Raw genomic sequence first — 15,943 nt, 5'->3', positions numbered from 1 at the left:
TTCTCATCACTGGAGAGTCTTCAACTTGCACTAGAATCTCTCAAAACAGTCAAGAACAAACAAAAGAATTTGATTCCAGGTAACAAAGGTACTCTTTTTAACATTCTTTATACAGGTGACTGCGAAGAGTATTTGAAGGTCAAAGATAGGAGAAGACCACATGCTCTCTTGCTTTCCGTTAATGAATCCTTCCACTTAAACCAACCAAGACTAACGAACAAAAAGAAAAAAACAGAACTGCTTTAAGCTGATTGAGACTTCGCCTTGGAGATACTACAATTCTGCCAGATTCCTCTGGCTTACTGTCCTTTTGTGTCCTTGCAGCAGTATGCTTTCCCACCCCTGCTGCGGTGGTAGCCTTGGAGCTCTTTTTTTTGAAGGGTTTTATAATTTCACCAACACTAACACCTTATCGCAAGATCTTCCCTTCTTGCCTTCTTCTTCGTCTTGAGTTACAGTTTTATTGATACACTGCTTATTGCAATGTCATGGAGCCTGTTCTTGCTCATTTTTCTGTTGAATACCTTATCTTGTTCACTCGGTTCAAATTTGTCCAGTGAATTAGTAGTGACGGAAGAGTTCTCAAAATGGGTTAAACGGATGAGTTCTTCCACTCACTCAGCATTCAAGAAAGCAGACAATGTGCACAAAGCTTGCTTAAGGATAACAGTGGAGAGAGATCCTCTGGCTGGGGATTTTGTGTCTCTTCAAGAAGCCATTAATTATGTCCCTGAGTTTACCAAATGTAGGGTGGTCATCTCTGTCGGTGCAGGAATTTACTCGTAAGAACCACATTCCTTCCCATCTTTTGGTATAAATATTTCCTGTTCCTTGATCTTACTGCTAAAATGACAGAGAGAAGGTAACTATTCCTTCGTCGAAGCCATTCATTACTCTAGAGGGTGCTGGAGCTGACAAGACCATCATTCAGTGGGCTGATAATGCCAAGCGAGTGGGAAGTAACGGGAACCCACTAAGCACTTACAACACTTCAACTGTGGCCATTGATGCTGACTACTTCATTGCGAAGAAGATTTCCTTCAAGGTATGTAAATGGATCCTATTATGCTTGCTGCAGCCTTGGTATTTCTTTTTACAGACATCCAAGATAGATCTACGGAATTCTTTTTAAAAGCTCATAATCAGGCTTTCTGAGCAGTCAATCTTTGCATTGGAAATGAATGGAACTGGCACTAGAAGTGCATATTTCCTTCTGGGGAGTTTAATGGTGATGGGAAATGAAAATGCAGAATACTGCACCACTACCGCGCACAGGGGAAGAAGGGACGCCAGGAGTCGCTGTAAGGATTTCTGGTGATGCTGCAATGTTCATAAACTGCAAATTTCATGGGGCTCAAGACACACTTTATGACCACAAGGGTAGGCACTACTTCAAAAACTGTTACATAGAGGGCACAGTCGACTTCATCTTTGGGAATGGCCTCTCTATATATGATAATTGTGAAATCCATGCCATTGGCAACAGCGACGGAGCATTTACTGCACAGAGGAGAGACAACATGTTGGATGACACAGGATTCTCCTTCATCCGTTGCAAAGTGACTGGCTCTGGTGCTTCGTACCTTGGGAGGGCTTGGGGTACATTTTCCAGGGTGGTTTTTGCATACACGTTCATGGACAAGATAGTCACACCTAGAGGGTGGGAAAATTGGGGTGACAAAAACAGAGAAATGTAAGTACAAAAGACAGATTCCTTCATTATCATTTGGTATTGTATCCATGATGTGCTTCCTCCCTGTTCTGTGTTCATCAAAGAACTTAAATTTCTGGGTCTGTGCAGGACTGTATTTTATGGACAGTACAGATGCACTGGGCCAGGAGCTGATTTTGCTGGCAGAGTGTCATGGTCAAGAGAGCTAACATCACAAGAGGCCAGACCATTCCTTTCCTTAAATTATATTGATGGTTATGAGTGGCTAGAGTTACAGTAAGTTAATAACCAGCTTCATCTTTCACCAGGCTCAATTAACCTGGCCATTAAGTTACCTCCCAAAATATGGTAGAGCCAATTTTGTGAATCCATGATGCATCTCATTAACTCATATTTATTCAGGATACAAGCTTTTGGGAGAAGTTCTGTACAACAAAACTGATATTTCTTTCATTTTGGTCAATCATTGTGGTTAATTGTCATAACTTGAAGTGCTGATGTTTTTACAGAGGCTAGAACTGAAAAAAATAAGAACAAGACGAATTCCAGGTAGATCAGAGCTTGCTTTATCACAACATCATTATCATTCTGAATGCAAAAACCATCCAGTGGATGGAATATTATCCATTTGACATTACATTATTTTCCTCATTACAGTATCACAATCCAAACTTTCCTATGAACCAAGGGTGCTGTTGTTATGCAACTGCTACACCACTAAAGGTCCACACTCAATTCACAAATCCTCTAATCTCAAAATCATGCCTAAATGTATGGATTAATGAAGGCTATATTACTTCTATGTGCTTTTGTATCGCCTATTCTTATTGTCTATTGGTGATTAATTTATGTACAAGTGCATGCTTTTTCTAGCTTGGGTTAGCAACAAAATAAGCCAGGGCACCCACTAAAGGTGCATTGATGTAAGTCGTGGGCTCCGACTTGCGAAAGTCCACTCGATCGTCCTCATAAACATCATCCTCCCCTGGACCTCCTACTACTGCACCAACTAGAACATTAGGGTTAGGAGCAGTGGAGTTAAAATAGATTGATCCTTCCTTACAAGCAATAAACTGTGGATGGTCAGCTACAGAGGGCAGCGATGAACCCCGGTGGTGGATACGTTGTGGGTATTTGCTTCCGTAACCCACCATATAGGATATTTGGTTTGGGTTATCCCCCAAGATGTAATCAACCTGCAATGTCAAACTAGTTAAAACCCTTTGGTTATCAAAAACAAAACCCGGATTTCCACAAGAAGTCCAGAAATATGCAATTTTGGTCAGTCTATGCATTCCTGGCTTTGGATATCCATCCTTTCTGTTTCCTATAGCTGACTGAAATGCTTTACCTGTCTCTTGGCTTGCTGCCGGAGCATCTCAGGGCCGACCACAACATTCCCACAATTTACAGTCTGGGATGATTTAGCAAGAGCATTGGCATAGGCCAACAGGAGAAAAGCAATGGATGTTACATGCTGCATGTTGCTACCCCCAGGTTTGTATATGAGACCACCAGGGGTGTACTCAATGTGAGAGGATGATGACTCTGGTATTAATGTACACATGAAGCTGTCTGCTGACTGCTTATACGACTGGAGAGAATATAAATTACCTTCAAGGAATTCCTGAGAAACTCAGACGAAACCAGTTTTCTCTATATGAGCATTTTGACTTCAAGCTTACTCTAAAACTTCAGTGAGATGTTGTTTACTTGATGCAAACTGACCTTAGATACCAGAACATTGAGGCCGGCATGCTTATTATCCCACCCAAATTCGTTTATATTGTCTTCTGCACCAAGTGTCTTCCCATTGTCTTGGATATAATTAAGGTATTTGTCATTCTGAGAAGTCCTCCTCAACCATGCAGCTCCCCACAACAGTTCATCCTGCAAGCCGACAGTGGACAGAAGAGTAAGTAACTTTCTTTTGAATTCAAAAAACAAAAGAAGAAAACACCAGTAGAATCATTGCCTGATACCCGTCGAAATCGCAGTAAAATGGGCAAACTCCGGCTTTAACCCCGGGATTGTCACTGTATGCACCTCTGTGGCTATCAGCAAATTCAAACACCTGAATTGCAGTCTCAAACAGTCTTTGTGCATAAGGTGGGTCGCGTGACCGGAACACCATTGAGGATGCTGCAAGCGCTGCCGCAGTCTCTCCGGCGATTTCTGATCCTGGGTTGTTCACATCCACGGTATAAACAGTTCGAGGAGTGTCCATATCCTCCGGTCTCTCCCAGCAATTGTGATCACCAATTGGGTCTCCAACCTGAAAATTAAAATTGCTAATCACAGTTTCATGAAAGATCGTACTGAAACAGTATAAAACAGTAACAGCTTGGAAGACTCTGCTTCACCAACTTGAAAGCGAGACTGATGCATGGCCATACACGTAATTGAAAGTCCAGCCTTTCCCTTGGGGTGGTTGAAGGTAGGAGACAACTCCTACCTAGTTAGGTCCCCCGGGAAATAACACCAGTGGCTCTTGTAAATTACTAGTTAATCTGATTAGGTCGCTCTGCCCTACCTAATTCTTCGAGAGAAACAGTAATTACTCATTACAGTCACATCTACGTGCTCTTATCCACCAGAATACAATTAGCCTTTTTGGATTAGGATATAATAAGGGGAGAACCGTCTGATGGTAAGCCTTAAACAGCTGCAATGGAACTGTCGCAGTGCGTCTAGTTTGGAGATTTGTTCTTGTTTGTCAGATTCCTCTCAGTGGAGCGAACATCAGGCTGAGATAGTGTACGTAAAGTACAAGTGGAGGTACCTGTACGTAGATCCGGCCGGGCTGAGCTACAGTCTTAAGGAGGTAATCGGTGGCCCAGCGAATGGCAGCCATGGCGTCGGAGAGGTGGGCGGGGGGCATGGCGTCGCCGAACTCTATTACACTCCAGGCCAGCATTGTGGTGGTGAAAGCCATGGGGAACCCGAACTTGACGTTATCTCCGGCGTCGTAGTACCCGCCTTCCAAATCCACCCCTGAAACGGACCCGTCAGCCAATGCTGAGTCTCTCCTCCACCTTTGCCGCTGACTCGCCGGAAGCCGGCCGGATCTCTGCCCCTCAAAGAACAGTATGCACTTGGACAGCGCGTCCGCGTAGTCATGGTAACTGGATTCCACTTGCGGCAGCTGCGGAAGCAGCAGCAGCAGCAGAGGAACACGAAACAGGAGTCCACGAAGTGGAACAGTACTGAAAGGGGGCTTGCCCATGGTTAGCGAGATAGCTAACTCTGTACCCAGAGGGAGCGGCAGAGAGAGAGAGAGAGAGAGAGAGAGGGAGGAGTTTGCTGTTTCTTCTGCTGGCGAATGGGGAGTAGTGATTAAGCGGGGGATTTATAAACAACAGAGAGAGGGAAGAAAGAGAAAGATTACAGAGACGTTCACGAGGAACGAAAAGAAAGTAAAGGAAGGTGATTCCAAACTGAAGGTGAGGGAGAGAAACTGTGAAAGAGATAGCCGACATGACAGAGAAATTGTCAGTTTATTCACATGCAGAAGTAGCGAGAGCCCACAAAAACTGGTGGGGCTCGATCCCCCTCTCACCGAACGTCTCAATCTGCGGACGGAGCAAGAGCTCTGTCACAGAAACCACAGTTCTATTATCAATTCACAAACATATTAAAGGAAACCTTCTGGTTGTCTGTTGCGAGGTCTGAATCTCTGAACTGATCAGGAGTTACTGACTCGGGGGATATGCAGTTGGAGAAGATAGAGAGAAGGGACCCAACTTGAAATGGGACAATGAGGAGGTTTCTAAGCCTCCAATTAAGGCTCTCATGTTAAGGTCACCATTAATGGTGTTTTCTTTTCCGAGTTATTTGGTACTCGTGGAGGTGTTTCATGTTGGCTTATTTGTGCTTGTGATTATCGTTGGCCTTTATGGCTTTAGTCAGGGACGATGCTGTGACCATGTGCAGCTCTGACTCACTTCTTCTTCTCCCTTAATTTTCGAGTAATACAAGAGAAATCAGGTTTGTTCATACTATTTCCTTTTCAGAGTAGAAACACGGAATTAAGTCTTGTTCCTGTGCTTTCTTGAGAGTGAAAGAGAAGAAAACAAAAGCAGATAGACATCTCTTTATGCAGCAGATCAAAGAAGACAAAATAGCTTTGAGAAAAACAAAGAAAGCATCTCATTCTGTTCCTCCTGAAATATATAAAGTGAAGTTCTGTTCACTTAACATGAGAACCCTGTGAGAAAACTAAGATAATCATATATTATAGTGTAAGATTTGATTAAAATCTTCACAATCCCCAATGGTAAAAAATTATATGCATAAAATTTACCTCTCGACCTGAAACTAGAGGATTCGATGAGGGGTGTGACAAAAGCAGGTTGAGTGAATCTCACAATTCACAGAAGATTTAAACTGTCGGCACAAGAAGAAGCAGGGAAGGCTTCTCATGCGCTTCTCAAAAACCAAACCCTCTCCTCGTTAATTTTGTCCGACACTTATTTCTCACCTTCCCGCTGGACTGCAACTTCTTACCAGTAACGGGTAACGAACACTGTTTTCCGATGGGCCCCACTTGACCTTTTGATCGGATCAGAATTTATTGCCTGTGGATTTGACGTGATCGCAAAGCTTTTACGCTACTTTAAAAAATAAAAAATAAAAAAGGAAAAAATCAGACTTAAAGAACTGCAACCGCGAGAAGCGATCCCTTCGCCTTTACTAGTTACTAACCTTTCCAGACAGTTGCAACCATCCTAACCGTCGAACATCAGTGGGCCCATCCTGACGTACCTGCCCTCACATCAACGACAGTGTACAGCTCCAAATAGGATCAGAAAGCAGGGAGGGCCCACAGAGCCGTACTGAGGAGGCGGTACACGGTACGCAAGTACCGGGAATTAAGTGGTGCGGCACGGACGGGGGGTGAAGCGGTGAGGGGTGGAACCCAGTGTAGGGTGGTGGGGTCACCTATTCTGCAACCGATGATAATAATTCAGTCCATGGGATGCATGTGATGTGATGGTGCAATTAAAGAGTGAAAAACTTCGTAATTAATAAGTGACTTTACATGTAACAAATTCCATGTGGTTGATGAGTGGTCGGGGGGCTAAGGCAATCAATTGAGTACCTTTTTCCTGATTTATTGGGACAACCGTGTTTTTAACTGCTGATTATGATTTTTTACTGCTTCCATAATTCTTATTGATTAGGTAGGAAACATATCCTACTTGTTAAAACATATACAATTTCTTTAAGAAGAAAAAGGGCATTTGTGCCAAAATAATTACTGCAATTAGAGAAATTACATTACACATTTTTGTGCTTTTCATTCGATTAGATTTACAATTGAAATTTACAGGTCAATGTTATCACATTGTTGAAATAATAATCCAACACACTGTACATATCTAAATTCTTCTGTACATTTATTCAACAATTCCAGTTGCTCCATCAGAACAAAGTAGGCAACAGACCCATTTCTCAAATACTGCTTCTCAGGAGATGGGAGCACCCAGATACCAATACTACACAAAGATACAGGTAAACATCAAGGACAAGATTATATATGTTGTAACTGAAGATAAGCGTCTTTACCTTATGGTGTTAAGTAACTCTATAAAAAACTGAATAATTTTTCTTTTTATTACTGAAGTGAGTGAATTACTGGAGGAATTGAATGTTCAACGCCGACTGCTCTCTGTCACAAAGCAAAAAAAAAAAAAAAACAGTTTACTGGTTTTATGTTTTTCATCACAAACAAGTTATTGGCATTTTCTTTTCACTTCTCAACGTCAAACTTTCATTCTTACTTGTTTGGAAGGTGACCTTCTTTTTTCTACTTATTATATAGAATAATTAACACATGTAACAAAATATAGTAAGCATACGCCCGTGAAACCAGTGCAAAAGCAGAACTTTGTGCAGAACTAAATAGAATGTACCTCAAGGGCTTTTTTTCATGACTGGAAAAGTGTAACAGTAGCTATATAACCGTTCTTCATTACCTGTTAAGATTTCCAAAAATAATACTCTTTAGCAAACCAATTTGATGTACAGGACAAAAATCACATAAATAGACAATAAAACACAGAAGTAAGTTAGAACTAAAACGAACAAAACATATGATCTCTTTCTCACCTCAAAGGCAACATTGTGATACCCATAAACAAACGTTGACCCAAAAGGATTGCTTGTGGATCCATGAGTTTGGATTGCAGCTCGTCCACCATCTCCAAGGATTTCCTAACATTAAGAGGACCATTTATAATTGTTGCAATAGGTTCTTTCTTTTGAATGTTGAAACCCTTTACCCTAGTGACCATTGAGCCAAAGGCCCAAGTCACGTTGCAATAGGTTTTTTTGAAACCACGATTGTTGTAATAAGTTATGAATGAAAATTTGATATAAATCAAAAGGTACGACTGTATTGGGACAAGTAAAGAAGGACCTGATAAATATATGATCTCAAAACTAGGAGCCTGCTAAGACTGACATGGAAACTAGGAGTCTGAAAAGATTGACATGAAACACATTATCATGGGAAAAACAGATGAAGATTTACCTTCACTTGCTCCCACTTTGTGCTTGGAGTAATGCAATGCTTGGGAGCACTTCCTTCCTGACCCAGTACCTCAACTGTAAACAAAAATACAGTCATATGACCAAGCTTTGGTATTTCAAACTCAGAAATTTTAATCCAAGGATAATTCAACAGAAAAATATCCACAGCCTTTTTTAATGGTATACCTTCAGAGGTAAATATCACAAAGTTGCATTTAATGTATGAATTGAAATCTGCATGTCCTGGAAAGTTTGTATGCAAGACAAACTTCTTAATTTTATGAGTCTGCACATCCAATGATAAAATCTTGCATGAGATCCAATTGTCTAGCAGATAAAAGTCCACCCCTAATCCCCAAAAATCAGAAAGAAGAAAAAAAGAAAGAACAGAGAACTGAAAAAGGAAAATAAGATTACCTGGCCATCAAATAAGATGTCTAGACCACGAGTAAGGTAATTGTAAAAATAATCACCACACAGGGTTGTTCTAGGACGAGGATCTGAAGCAGAATGAATCATCATTTGATCCACCTACATAATTAGAATAGAAACTTCGTTGAAGTCACCAGTAACTAAGTAATAATAGGCATATTCCTCAATAGCATAAGACAAAAAAACCCAGATTTTAGGAAGTACAAAGTAAAGAAGGCATCCATCTCATTCTGCTGTATCTATTAAAAACTTTTTTCTCTTTGACAAAGGTATGTAAACACAACTAGAAGACATTTAACAAAGAAAAGCTTTACATTTCCCTGATTTATTTTAGAAAGTTATCTCCAAATAAATAGAAAAATGGATGTCTTTTGCCAGTCAAGGCAGGGAAGCATCAGCAGTTTTTCCTTAAAAATTAAATCAGTTTTCTATCTTATAATTCTAGAGAAGTCCCTCTTGTTTCAAGGGGAAGGATCATCCACATGGGACATCATATGAGGAACCAGTGGTGAACTGTTGAACTCTAAACAGCCACATATGAGCAGAGCCCCATAAAAACCAACCCTGTTATTCCAGATTCTTAACTCTAAATAATAGAACACAATAAAATTCATGTGCAGGTCAAAAATAGAAATGAGGAAGACTTGAAAAAGACGAATCCATCAATAGACTTGGTATGCGACAAGGCTAACAGGATGATGACTTTACAACCATGGACAACAGTAACTTCACAGTTGGACTACCATGATAGAACAAGAAAACGGGCCCTCGAAGGCAAACATGCTACCATCACAATGCTCACACAAATAATTTACAGTGTAACTCTACTGATAAACAGATCCTCAAATATCAGAACTGGCAATCCTAGTTCTAAAAAACTAACATTTGTATGAACGTGCATGCATATTAAAGAGGTGAGCAAGAGAGCATGCAAACTAAAGAGGTAAGGAATTACATATTTAAAAATGAGAAGTACCCAGAGGACAAGAGAAAGAAGGTACCTGCAAGCTCTCTTCTTTCTAAATCGTTCTTTTCAAAATAACCGATAAACAATCTCCAAATAGGATTTAGACTAAAAGATATTTATCAAAAAAATTGCTTATGTAATTAGAAAATGTTCATTCAGCTCTTTCTTTATGTCTCTAAATATTAACCGATTTACAGGTTGAAATCTCATGTTGATGACACATTAGATGCTCACCATTCAAACAAATTGAAACAAAAATGCCAAACATCCCCATTATGACCTTCTTGATAAAGCCCTTGAAATCTGATAATTTACTCTTTATTAGAGTAAGAGGTAATTCAATATGTGCTGACAGGTTGGAATGTTATTGATATTTCATCTCCGTTAGACAACCGTTGTCATGAAGAACCAAATCAATGAATTTCAATTTGTTGAATGGTAAAAAGTTCCACATTGATAAGTATTAACAAATGGTATTAGGCCACAAGGTTGAGTAATAAGCCTCCTAAGTGTCTAGTCATCCTGGGAAGGAACCGGGCTCAATTCAACAATTATATTAGAGCGGGATGTGTGTGTGGGCCAAGCCCAGTTTGTGTGCCATTGAAAATTTTTGTTGTGTGTTTCATAGGTTAGGAGTTTGTTTGTTATGCGATTTGTTGAGAGTTTGTTCGTTATGCGCTTTGTTGAGAGTTTGTTCCACATCTTAGGCCTGTCATAAATAAGTTTAGACGTGAAGAAGAGTGTTGAGTAGGTAAAAGTCCCACATTAATAGTATTTAAAAATGTATTCTGTTATAAGGTTGAGCAATAAATCTCCTAAGTAGCTAGTCATTTTGTGCTAGAATCAGGCTCAATCCAACAAATTTTTTTGGAGAAATACGAAATCAAAAGTAAAATTGTGCTATTATAATATGCCGCTCCAGAAATAAAAAGCACATGTTTTGTCTATTTGAGGCTTATGTAAGTACTATCACAATAAATTAGCATATATTTTGAGCAAAACTGTACAGCAGCAAAGAACTGACCCACTATGACCCTAAGCTAAACCAAAATACCTTGTTGCCAACTTTAGAGAACAAAAAACCAAATAATATATCACCAACTTCAAAGACCAATATGTTTCCTAGTAAGGACATTGAGGGTACATTGCTAACAAAGATCACAACTTATGAAACTGATCAGTCCCTTAAATTACTAAGAAAAATGCGACTCAAAAGGAAATTTTCTTAGGGCCTTCTTCCTTGACTGTATAACTTTCATTAACATTAAGAAAATTAAGTATTTCCCTTCATGGTTGATATTCATATCAAAATCTTTTAAAATTCCTTAAAATCTCTCTAGGTTGACAATATGCCAAGTTTTATGTGTTGACAGACTAACAAGACAAGGATTTTACAAGGTCAATCTCATGGAGATTTGATACAGGGTAATTATGCTGGAAGACAACCTGACCATGCTAAACAAAGATCTTGGTGGATCCACGCACAAACAAGCAAGAATATAAGTTTACCTGCTTTTGGTGGATACCACAAGGACGACCTAACTCTGTCCACACGTCCTGCAACAAAAATATGGTTCTGGCAATGAGGTAAACAAGTAGTAGCAAAGCATAATCAATTACATCATATAAACTTACCAGGAAACCTACTTTGAGCTTGTTAAAATAGAAAAAATTAGTTAATAAAATATATTACTTAGACTACAAAACAAGCACATGACTGGACATGAAAAATATAAAGTAATACAAATGTATCTCACCTGTGGTGATGCACCAAATGGAATATGTTGGCCACCAACAGTAAGGTATAGCTCTCCCCCAAGCTGGATTACATTGAGAAATCAATATAAAAAAATCAAGTTACTGCTTTGTGAGGATGGCATCCATATTCTAAAAGAACGCAGTAAAACGATTTTGGATACTACAAGCATGAACCAAGAATAAAAAAAGCGCAGTTGCAAGGAGTAAGAACAAACCTTAACATGCACTTCTTCCATGTACAAACTACCAACAGGTAGTGGAGGAGCCACAGCCTTACTCATAAGGGAACCAACACCAACTTTAGTGTCTTGGGACCCATCATAAATAGATACCCGGCTGGTCACTGGAGTTGTCCCATCAGGAAACTCTAGGGGCAATTCTGCTGCCACATCAAGAAAACCTCTAGGACTTGAGGACTATTCCAGAGTGATTTTAAACAAGCCTAGAAGAGATAAGTGGGCGTGGGAGGAGAAGATGAGAAAGAACAAGAGAGGTGCATACCTTCTCCATCATGGCAACAGTCCGTGTATTGCGAGGGAATAGGGAAAGCAAATGACAATCCCTAACAAATCACAAAATCAATTCTCTGTAATTCCACCAAAGAGGAAAAAGAATAAACAAGTAACAAAACACTATGTCAACAAAAGAGGTACTATCGACCAACATACCGGGTAGAAAAGAGTGTACACCCCTCTTTCTTTATCATAAATACCAGGGAAAGTGGGTCCAAAAATTTTGTAGACCGCTACAAAGGTAGCAAGGATAGAAGGACCACTGAAAAACAGAAACAATGATAATAAAATAATATAAAAATTCATAAATTCTAAAAAAGGTAACAAATTAAAGATCAGACTGCGGCGCACCCAATCAAAGAAGTTGCATAGCGCATTTGAAGTCGTTTGACATCATAAACTTCTATAAGGCGTAATCTCTGCATGGGAATAAAAAGTCAAGGAAACCCAGAGAATCCAAGATTCTAATAAAACTAAGTTCACTATCAAATCATAATTGAGTAATTGCATCAAAGATCTCTCAAGCTATTTAAAAAAAAAAAAAGATCTCTCAAATAGGACTGGAGATCAACCATACTTGGATTAGAAGAACCACATGTTGCAAAACTTACAGGCATTTTTGACTGCTCTTTTTTTTTTTTAATCACACACTGACACATACTACAGCTCATACCGTCAGTGAGACTTGCACCCAAAATCTCACACTAGAACCCCCATGTGGCCATTGAACCAAAGGCCCAAATCACCTTTTTTTATCTTTTAATCAGCTTATAAATTAATGGATATAGGGTGCCATGATAGTGGTATGTCGCCTTGTTAAATAATAGTATAGGAGTGGCTCAATTATTATATGAAAAAAATAAATGTCTCCCGCACAAGCTTTCTTAGTAATCCATACCAACAAACCAATGCCACAATAGAAGACTCTAAAAATGTAAAATAAATGGTTTGAAGATACAAAGGAGAATGAGACTTATGCATAATGATGGTCCTTTGTTCTGGAACCATAAGCACATACCTGTGACCACGAATCAAAACGAAGATGGAACCCATGATCAGGAAAACTGATCACAACATCCAATTTGAGGGGCTCCTGTAAGAAACCAACCATGACAATAAGTCACTACAGAGGCATTCATGAACCATGAGATTGACTTCATTTACGAGCTCCTAATTTTATGTGCTGGACTCGACCCCAGCCAACCTTGGCTGCACCCAATTTTTTGTTCCTTAAATAAAGTTATTATATATAAAAAATGTCATTTACTTCATTATATTTATGATAATACCATTATGTCTATTTTATCATAAAAAATTAATACAAATAAGAAAGAACGTGAAAAAAAATTCAAATGTGATAAATATAGGATGGGAGAATAAGAAGTAATCAGTTTTTAAGTCATTCAGTTCAAATTTGATGATTAAATTCAAATTGTTTTTATTTTATTTTTCATTCAAAACAAAAAAAATTCAAAATTGGGTGCACCTAACTTAGGACTTAATTCCGTATTCTTTTTTTCATGTATATCATATACATAACTTACTTTGAAGGCCAAAAACGAAGTTCTTCCTTTCTAAGAAAGCATCTGAATGAATGAAACACATAATGAAAGGATCACTAATACAAGTTTCACAACATGGTTAATACAAACCTCATCGTGGTACTTAACATGGACGACATCATATATGTTGGGCTGCTGTTCTATTTGAGCAAATGCTTCGCATATAGGCATACCTGCAAAACAAATCATCCACCAATAAGAATGGTGAAAAGGACGAGAGACCACTTCTTGACAACAGCAAAGAAGATGCTGGAACTTATAAAATTCTTAATTTTAATGGAAGGTTGATTACATGAACACCCAAGTATGTGTAATTATAACAGCCACTGTGGTGACTTGTTCTAAAAGTTTTTGATCTCTGCTACTTATGTGAAACCTAACTTCAGGGATGTTCTTCATGCACAAGAACAGAACCAAATCAAAAGTAATATTTTAGCAAACTTTGATCCTCAAAAATAACCCACTTCAAAAATATCCAAACAAGTCCAGTTACTTTAAAGCAAATTTCCAGCTTCCGTTAAATTTTAATTGAAGGAGAGCAGATGAGATTACAGAAAATAAATATAAACTTCAATTGTCTCAAAAAAGTTATTTTTAAAACCCTCAAGAGTAATAGGTCTTCCACATTCTAAGTTAAATGTGTTATGGTAGAATAAATAAGAAGTACCAGGTCATGGCATGTCACAAGATAAGTTCTTTGCAATGACTTGTCTCTACATCCCTTGGTGATCCACTGATATGGTTACAAATGATGGGATCAGAACAAATAAAAAAGAGGCCGACTTAGACAAGCGAATTAGTTCGTCTTTGACAACTCAAGCTCAGATGTGCCGCAACAAACTAATAGAAGAGAACATCAATTTCTTGAGTGCCTGATCAAGTATGTAGTTAAGTAGACAAAGTTGCAACAGCTCATTAGAGATATCCATGATGCAAGAGAAGCAGATTCATTCAACAGCAGTGGAAAATCAATTATAGAAAGATATAGGAAGAGTCATGAAGGCATCGAATGGTGTTGTAAGTTTCTTTTATTCTTTTTCTTTTTAAAATCAGTTACTTGTTTTAAGAGGGTGATTGAGAACAAAAAGTTTGGCTCACTCAAAATGTTAAACAAGAGCATCACGTTTTAAGAGTTGAGGGTCAGGTTGATTATGGAGTACTAAACTCACATCAGCTTACCGAGAAACAAGTGATTATCTAGGTTTGCAATCCATTTAAGTGGAGAAACTACAAACTAAGATAACAATAACCAGACAATAGATAAAAAAATTGACATTTTTCTCTGCCTTCATGGCTCTACACACCTCTTTTTATAACCATTTCTCCACTTTCTTTTAATGATTCGGCATCTTTATTTTAGGCTAGAAATTTTTAACAAGCCATTGCAATTTTATCTGCCTAATCAGAAACTTGATCAAGTATGCAGGAAATCGACCTTCCCTTCCGTTAGTTTGACATGACCCATCTAAACTAGAGTTTTCCAACATAAACTGATCCAAGTGCGGTGCTTGAGAGTCAGCTGCCCGCTCGTCTGTTCTGATCCTATCATCTATCACGAGGAGGAGATATCATCCGTCAGTTCCAACATAGACATTAACATTGACCGCTAGACCTTGGTAAGAAAACTAAACCATCTAGCACCACGTTAAAGTTACTTTGGTAGAGAATGTTTGCTTCACCTCACAGCCACGAATTATTCCACGCCTAATTCGTACCTAATCGAATTTGACGATACTTGCCCAGCAAAATATCTATCGATCGATAGAATTTGAAGGATCGTTTCCTCCGAAAAATGACCAAAATACATATAAGCGAAACCATGGACTCTCATCATCACCAAATAAATAAAAAGGAAAAAGGAAAACTTCAAGAACATTACACATGAACAGAGCTACCAACCAAGGGTAAAAGGTCCGATTCCCAGCCCAGGACGAAGATCGAGGACGATCGCCCCCATTGCCGTACCTTCGCACCTACGTCGTGATCTCTGCATCGTCTTTGGCTTTATATCCTCCTTCCGTCCGAGTTTTTCGAATTTCGTCTGCACTCCATTTATACAGGAGCTGTAAGACGAACAGATGCAGGTTGCGTGTAGATAACACGGAACTCGGCGACGGAAGCCGAATTGCCGAATGCTGCGGCATCGCGTCAGCGTCACTCGCAGGAGGTGTAACTGCGCAAAACGCGCGGCACGCTCGCTGGACTGAAGAGAGCCGCTTAGACGAGGTGCCCGCCCGCCCTAGGGTTCAAGGCTCATGATCGCACTGCGAACCGGGTCCAGATACTAAACCGAATCAAGAAAAATCATGGTTTTGTAATTAAGAGATGGAGACCATGAGCAAGAGGGTTTCTTGGAAATATTAGAATTCCTCCATTAGATTTGAAATCCCTGATTTCCATTAAAATATAATAAATCAATTTATGCAACAAAATTAGTATATAGAGCTTTGACTTAATAATTGTTGTATAAACATATAAAAAAAAAGTAACCGCCCTAAATAATATA

The 15,943-nt window shown here is 39.1% G+C and overlaps 3 protein-coding genes across 5 annotated transcripts; 1 reads left to right on the top strand and 2 right to left on the bottom strand.

Moving 5' to 3' along the window:
* Nucleotides 1–404: 404 nt before the first annotated feature.
* On the top strand, nucleotides 405–2,253 carry LOC137938623 (probable pectinesterase 53). The gene is made up of 4 exons (XM_068783591.1): nucleotides 405–782; nucleotides 856–1,045; nucleotides 1,251–1,693; nucleotides 1,802–2,253. The coding sequence occupies exons 1-4, from the start codon at nucleotides 484–486 to the stop codon at nucleotides 1,950–1,952; spliced, it is 1,083 nt and encodes a 360-aa protein (XP_068639692.1). The 5' UTR covers nucleotides 405–483; the 3' UTR covers nucleotides 1,953–2,253.
* Nucleotides 2,225–5,149, bottom strand: LOC137938622 (endoglucanase 23-like). Its single transcript, XM_068783590.1, has 5 exons — nucleotides 4,455–5,149; nucleotides 3,648–3,947; nucleotides 3,401–3,562; nucleotides 3,024–3,299; nucleotides 2,225–2,868 (listed from the first exon to the last, which is right to left on the bottom strand). Exons 1-5 carry the CDS (start codon nucleotides 4,896–4,898, stop codon nucleotides 2,542–2,544), a joined length of 1,509 nt encoding a protein of 502 aa, XP_068639691.1. The 5' UTR covers nucleotides 4,899–5,149; the 3' UTR covers nucleotides 2,225–2,541.
* Nucleotides 5,150–6,927: 1,778 nt separating this feature from the next.
* On the bottom strand, nucleotides 6,928–15,531 carry LOC137938925 (PHAF1 protein At3g51130-like). Of its 3 annotated transcripts, XR_011109913.1 has the most exons (16): nucleotides 15,337–15,531; nucleotides 13,528–13,610; nucleotides 12,894–12,968; nucleotides 12,227–12,294; nucleotides 12,032–12,137; nucleotides 11,865–11,925; nucleotides 11,579–11,745; nucleotides 11,363–11,425; nucleotides 11,115–11,162; nucleotides 8,624–8,737; nucleotides 8,393–8,492; nucleotides 8,208–8,281; nucleotides 7,784–7,888; nucleotides 7,588–7,650; nucleotides 7,241–7,343; nucleotides 6,928–7,170 (listed from the first exon to the last, which is right to left on the bottom strand). XR_011109913.1 is itself a non-coding variant. In XM_068784040.1 (15 exons), exons 1-14 carry the CDS (start codon nucleotides 15,428–15,430, stop codon nucleotides 7,603–7,605), a joined length of 1,206 nt encoding a protein of 401 aa, XP_068640141.1. In that variant the 5' UTR covers nucleotides 15,431–15,531; the 3' UTR covers nucleotides 6,928–7,170; nucleotides 7,588–7,602. The 3 variants fall into 3 exon arrangements, 2 of the variants coding, with proteins under 2 accessions (XP_068640141.1, XP_068640142.1); XM_068784040.1 differs by lacking the exon at nucleotides 7,241–7,343; XM_068784041.1 differs by lacking the exon at nucleotides 7,241–7,343 and having other exon boundaries at nucleotides 11,579–11,742.
* Nucleotides 15,532–15,943: the final 412 nt, after the last annotated feature.

Source organism: Aristolochia californica, unplaced genomic scaffold (assembly GCF_029961685.1).
Source record: "Aristolochia californica isolate CCGP_79_NKW_82.1479 unplaced genomic scaffold, dmAriCali1.0.hap1 SCAF_8, whole genome shotgun sequence".
NCBI lineage: Eukaryota > Viridiplantae > Streptophyta > Magnoliopsida > Piperales > Aristolochiaceae > Aristolochia > Aristolochia californica.
This window is presented reverse-complemented; position numbering and strand designations above follow the sequence as displayed.

Excerpts from the sequence above, each read along its gene's own strand:
- LOC137938925 (XM_068784040.1), bottom strand. The coding sequence starts at position 15,430 with ATGCAGAGATCACGACGTAGGTGCGAAGGTACGGCAATGGGGGCGATC. Across the intron at positions 7,889-8,207 it reads CAAAGTGGGAGCAAGTGAAG|GAAATCCTTGGAGATGGTGG; the intron begins GTAAATCTTCAT and ends TCTTAATGTTAG. Across the intron at positions 7,651-7,783 it reads ATCACAATGTTGCCTTTGAG|GTAATGAAGAACGGTTATAT; the intron begins GTGAGAAAGAGA and ends AAATCTTAACAG.
- LOC137938622 (XM_068783590.1), bottom strand. The coding sequence starts at position 4,898 with ATGGGCAAGCCCCCTTTCAGTACTGTTCCACTTCGTGGACTCCTGTTT. Across the intron at positions 3,948-4,454 it reads CCGGCCGGATCTACGTACAG|GTTGGAGACCCAATTGGTGA; the intron begins GTACCTCCACTT and ends TTTAATTTTCAG. Across the intron at positions 3,300-3,400 it reads TCAATGTTCTGGTATCTAAG|GAATTCCTTGAAGGTAATTT; the intron begins GTCAGTTTGCAT and ends TGAGTTTCTCAG.
- LOC137938623 (XM_068783591.1), top strand. The coding sequence starts at position 484 with ATGTCATGGAGCCTGTTCTTGCTCATTTTTCTGTTGAATACCTTATCT. Across the intron at positions 783-855 it reads GTCGGTGCAGGAATTTACTC|AGAGAAGGTAACTATTCCTT; the intron begins GTAAGAACCACA and ends CTAAAATGACAG. Across the intron at positions 1,694-1,801 it reads GGTGACAAAAACAGAGAAAT|GACTGTATTTTATGGACAGT; the intron begins GTAAGTACAAAA and ends GGGTCTGTGCAG.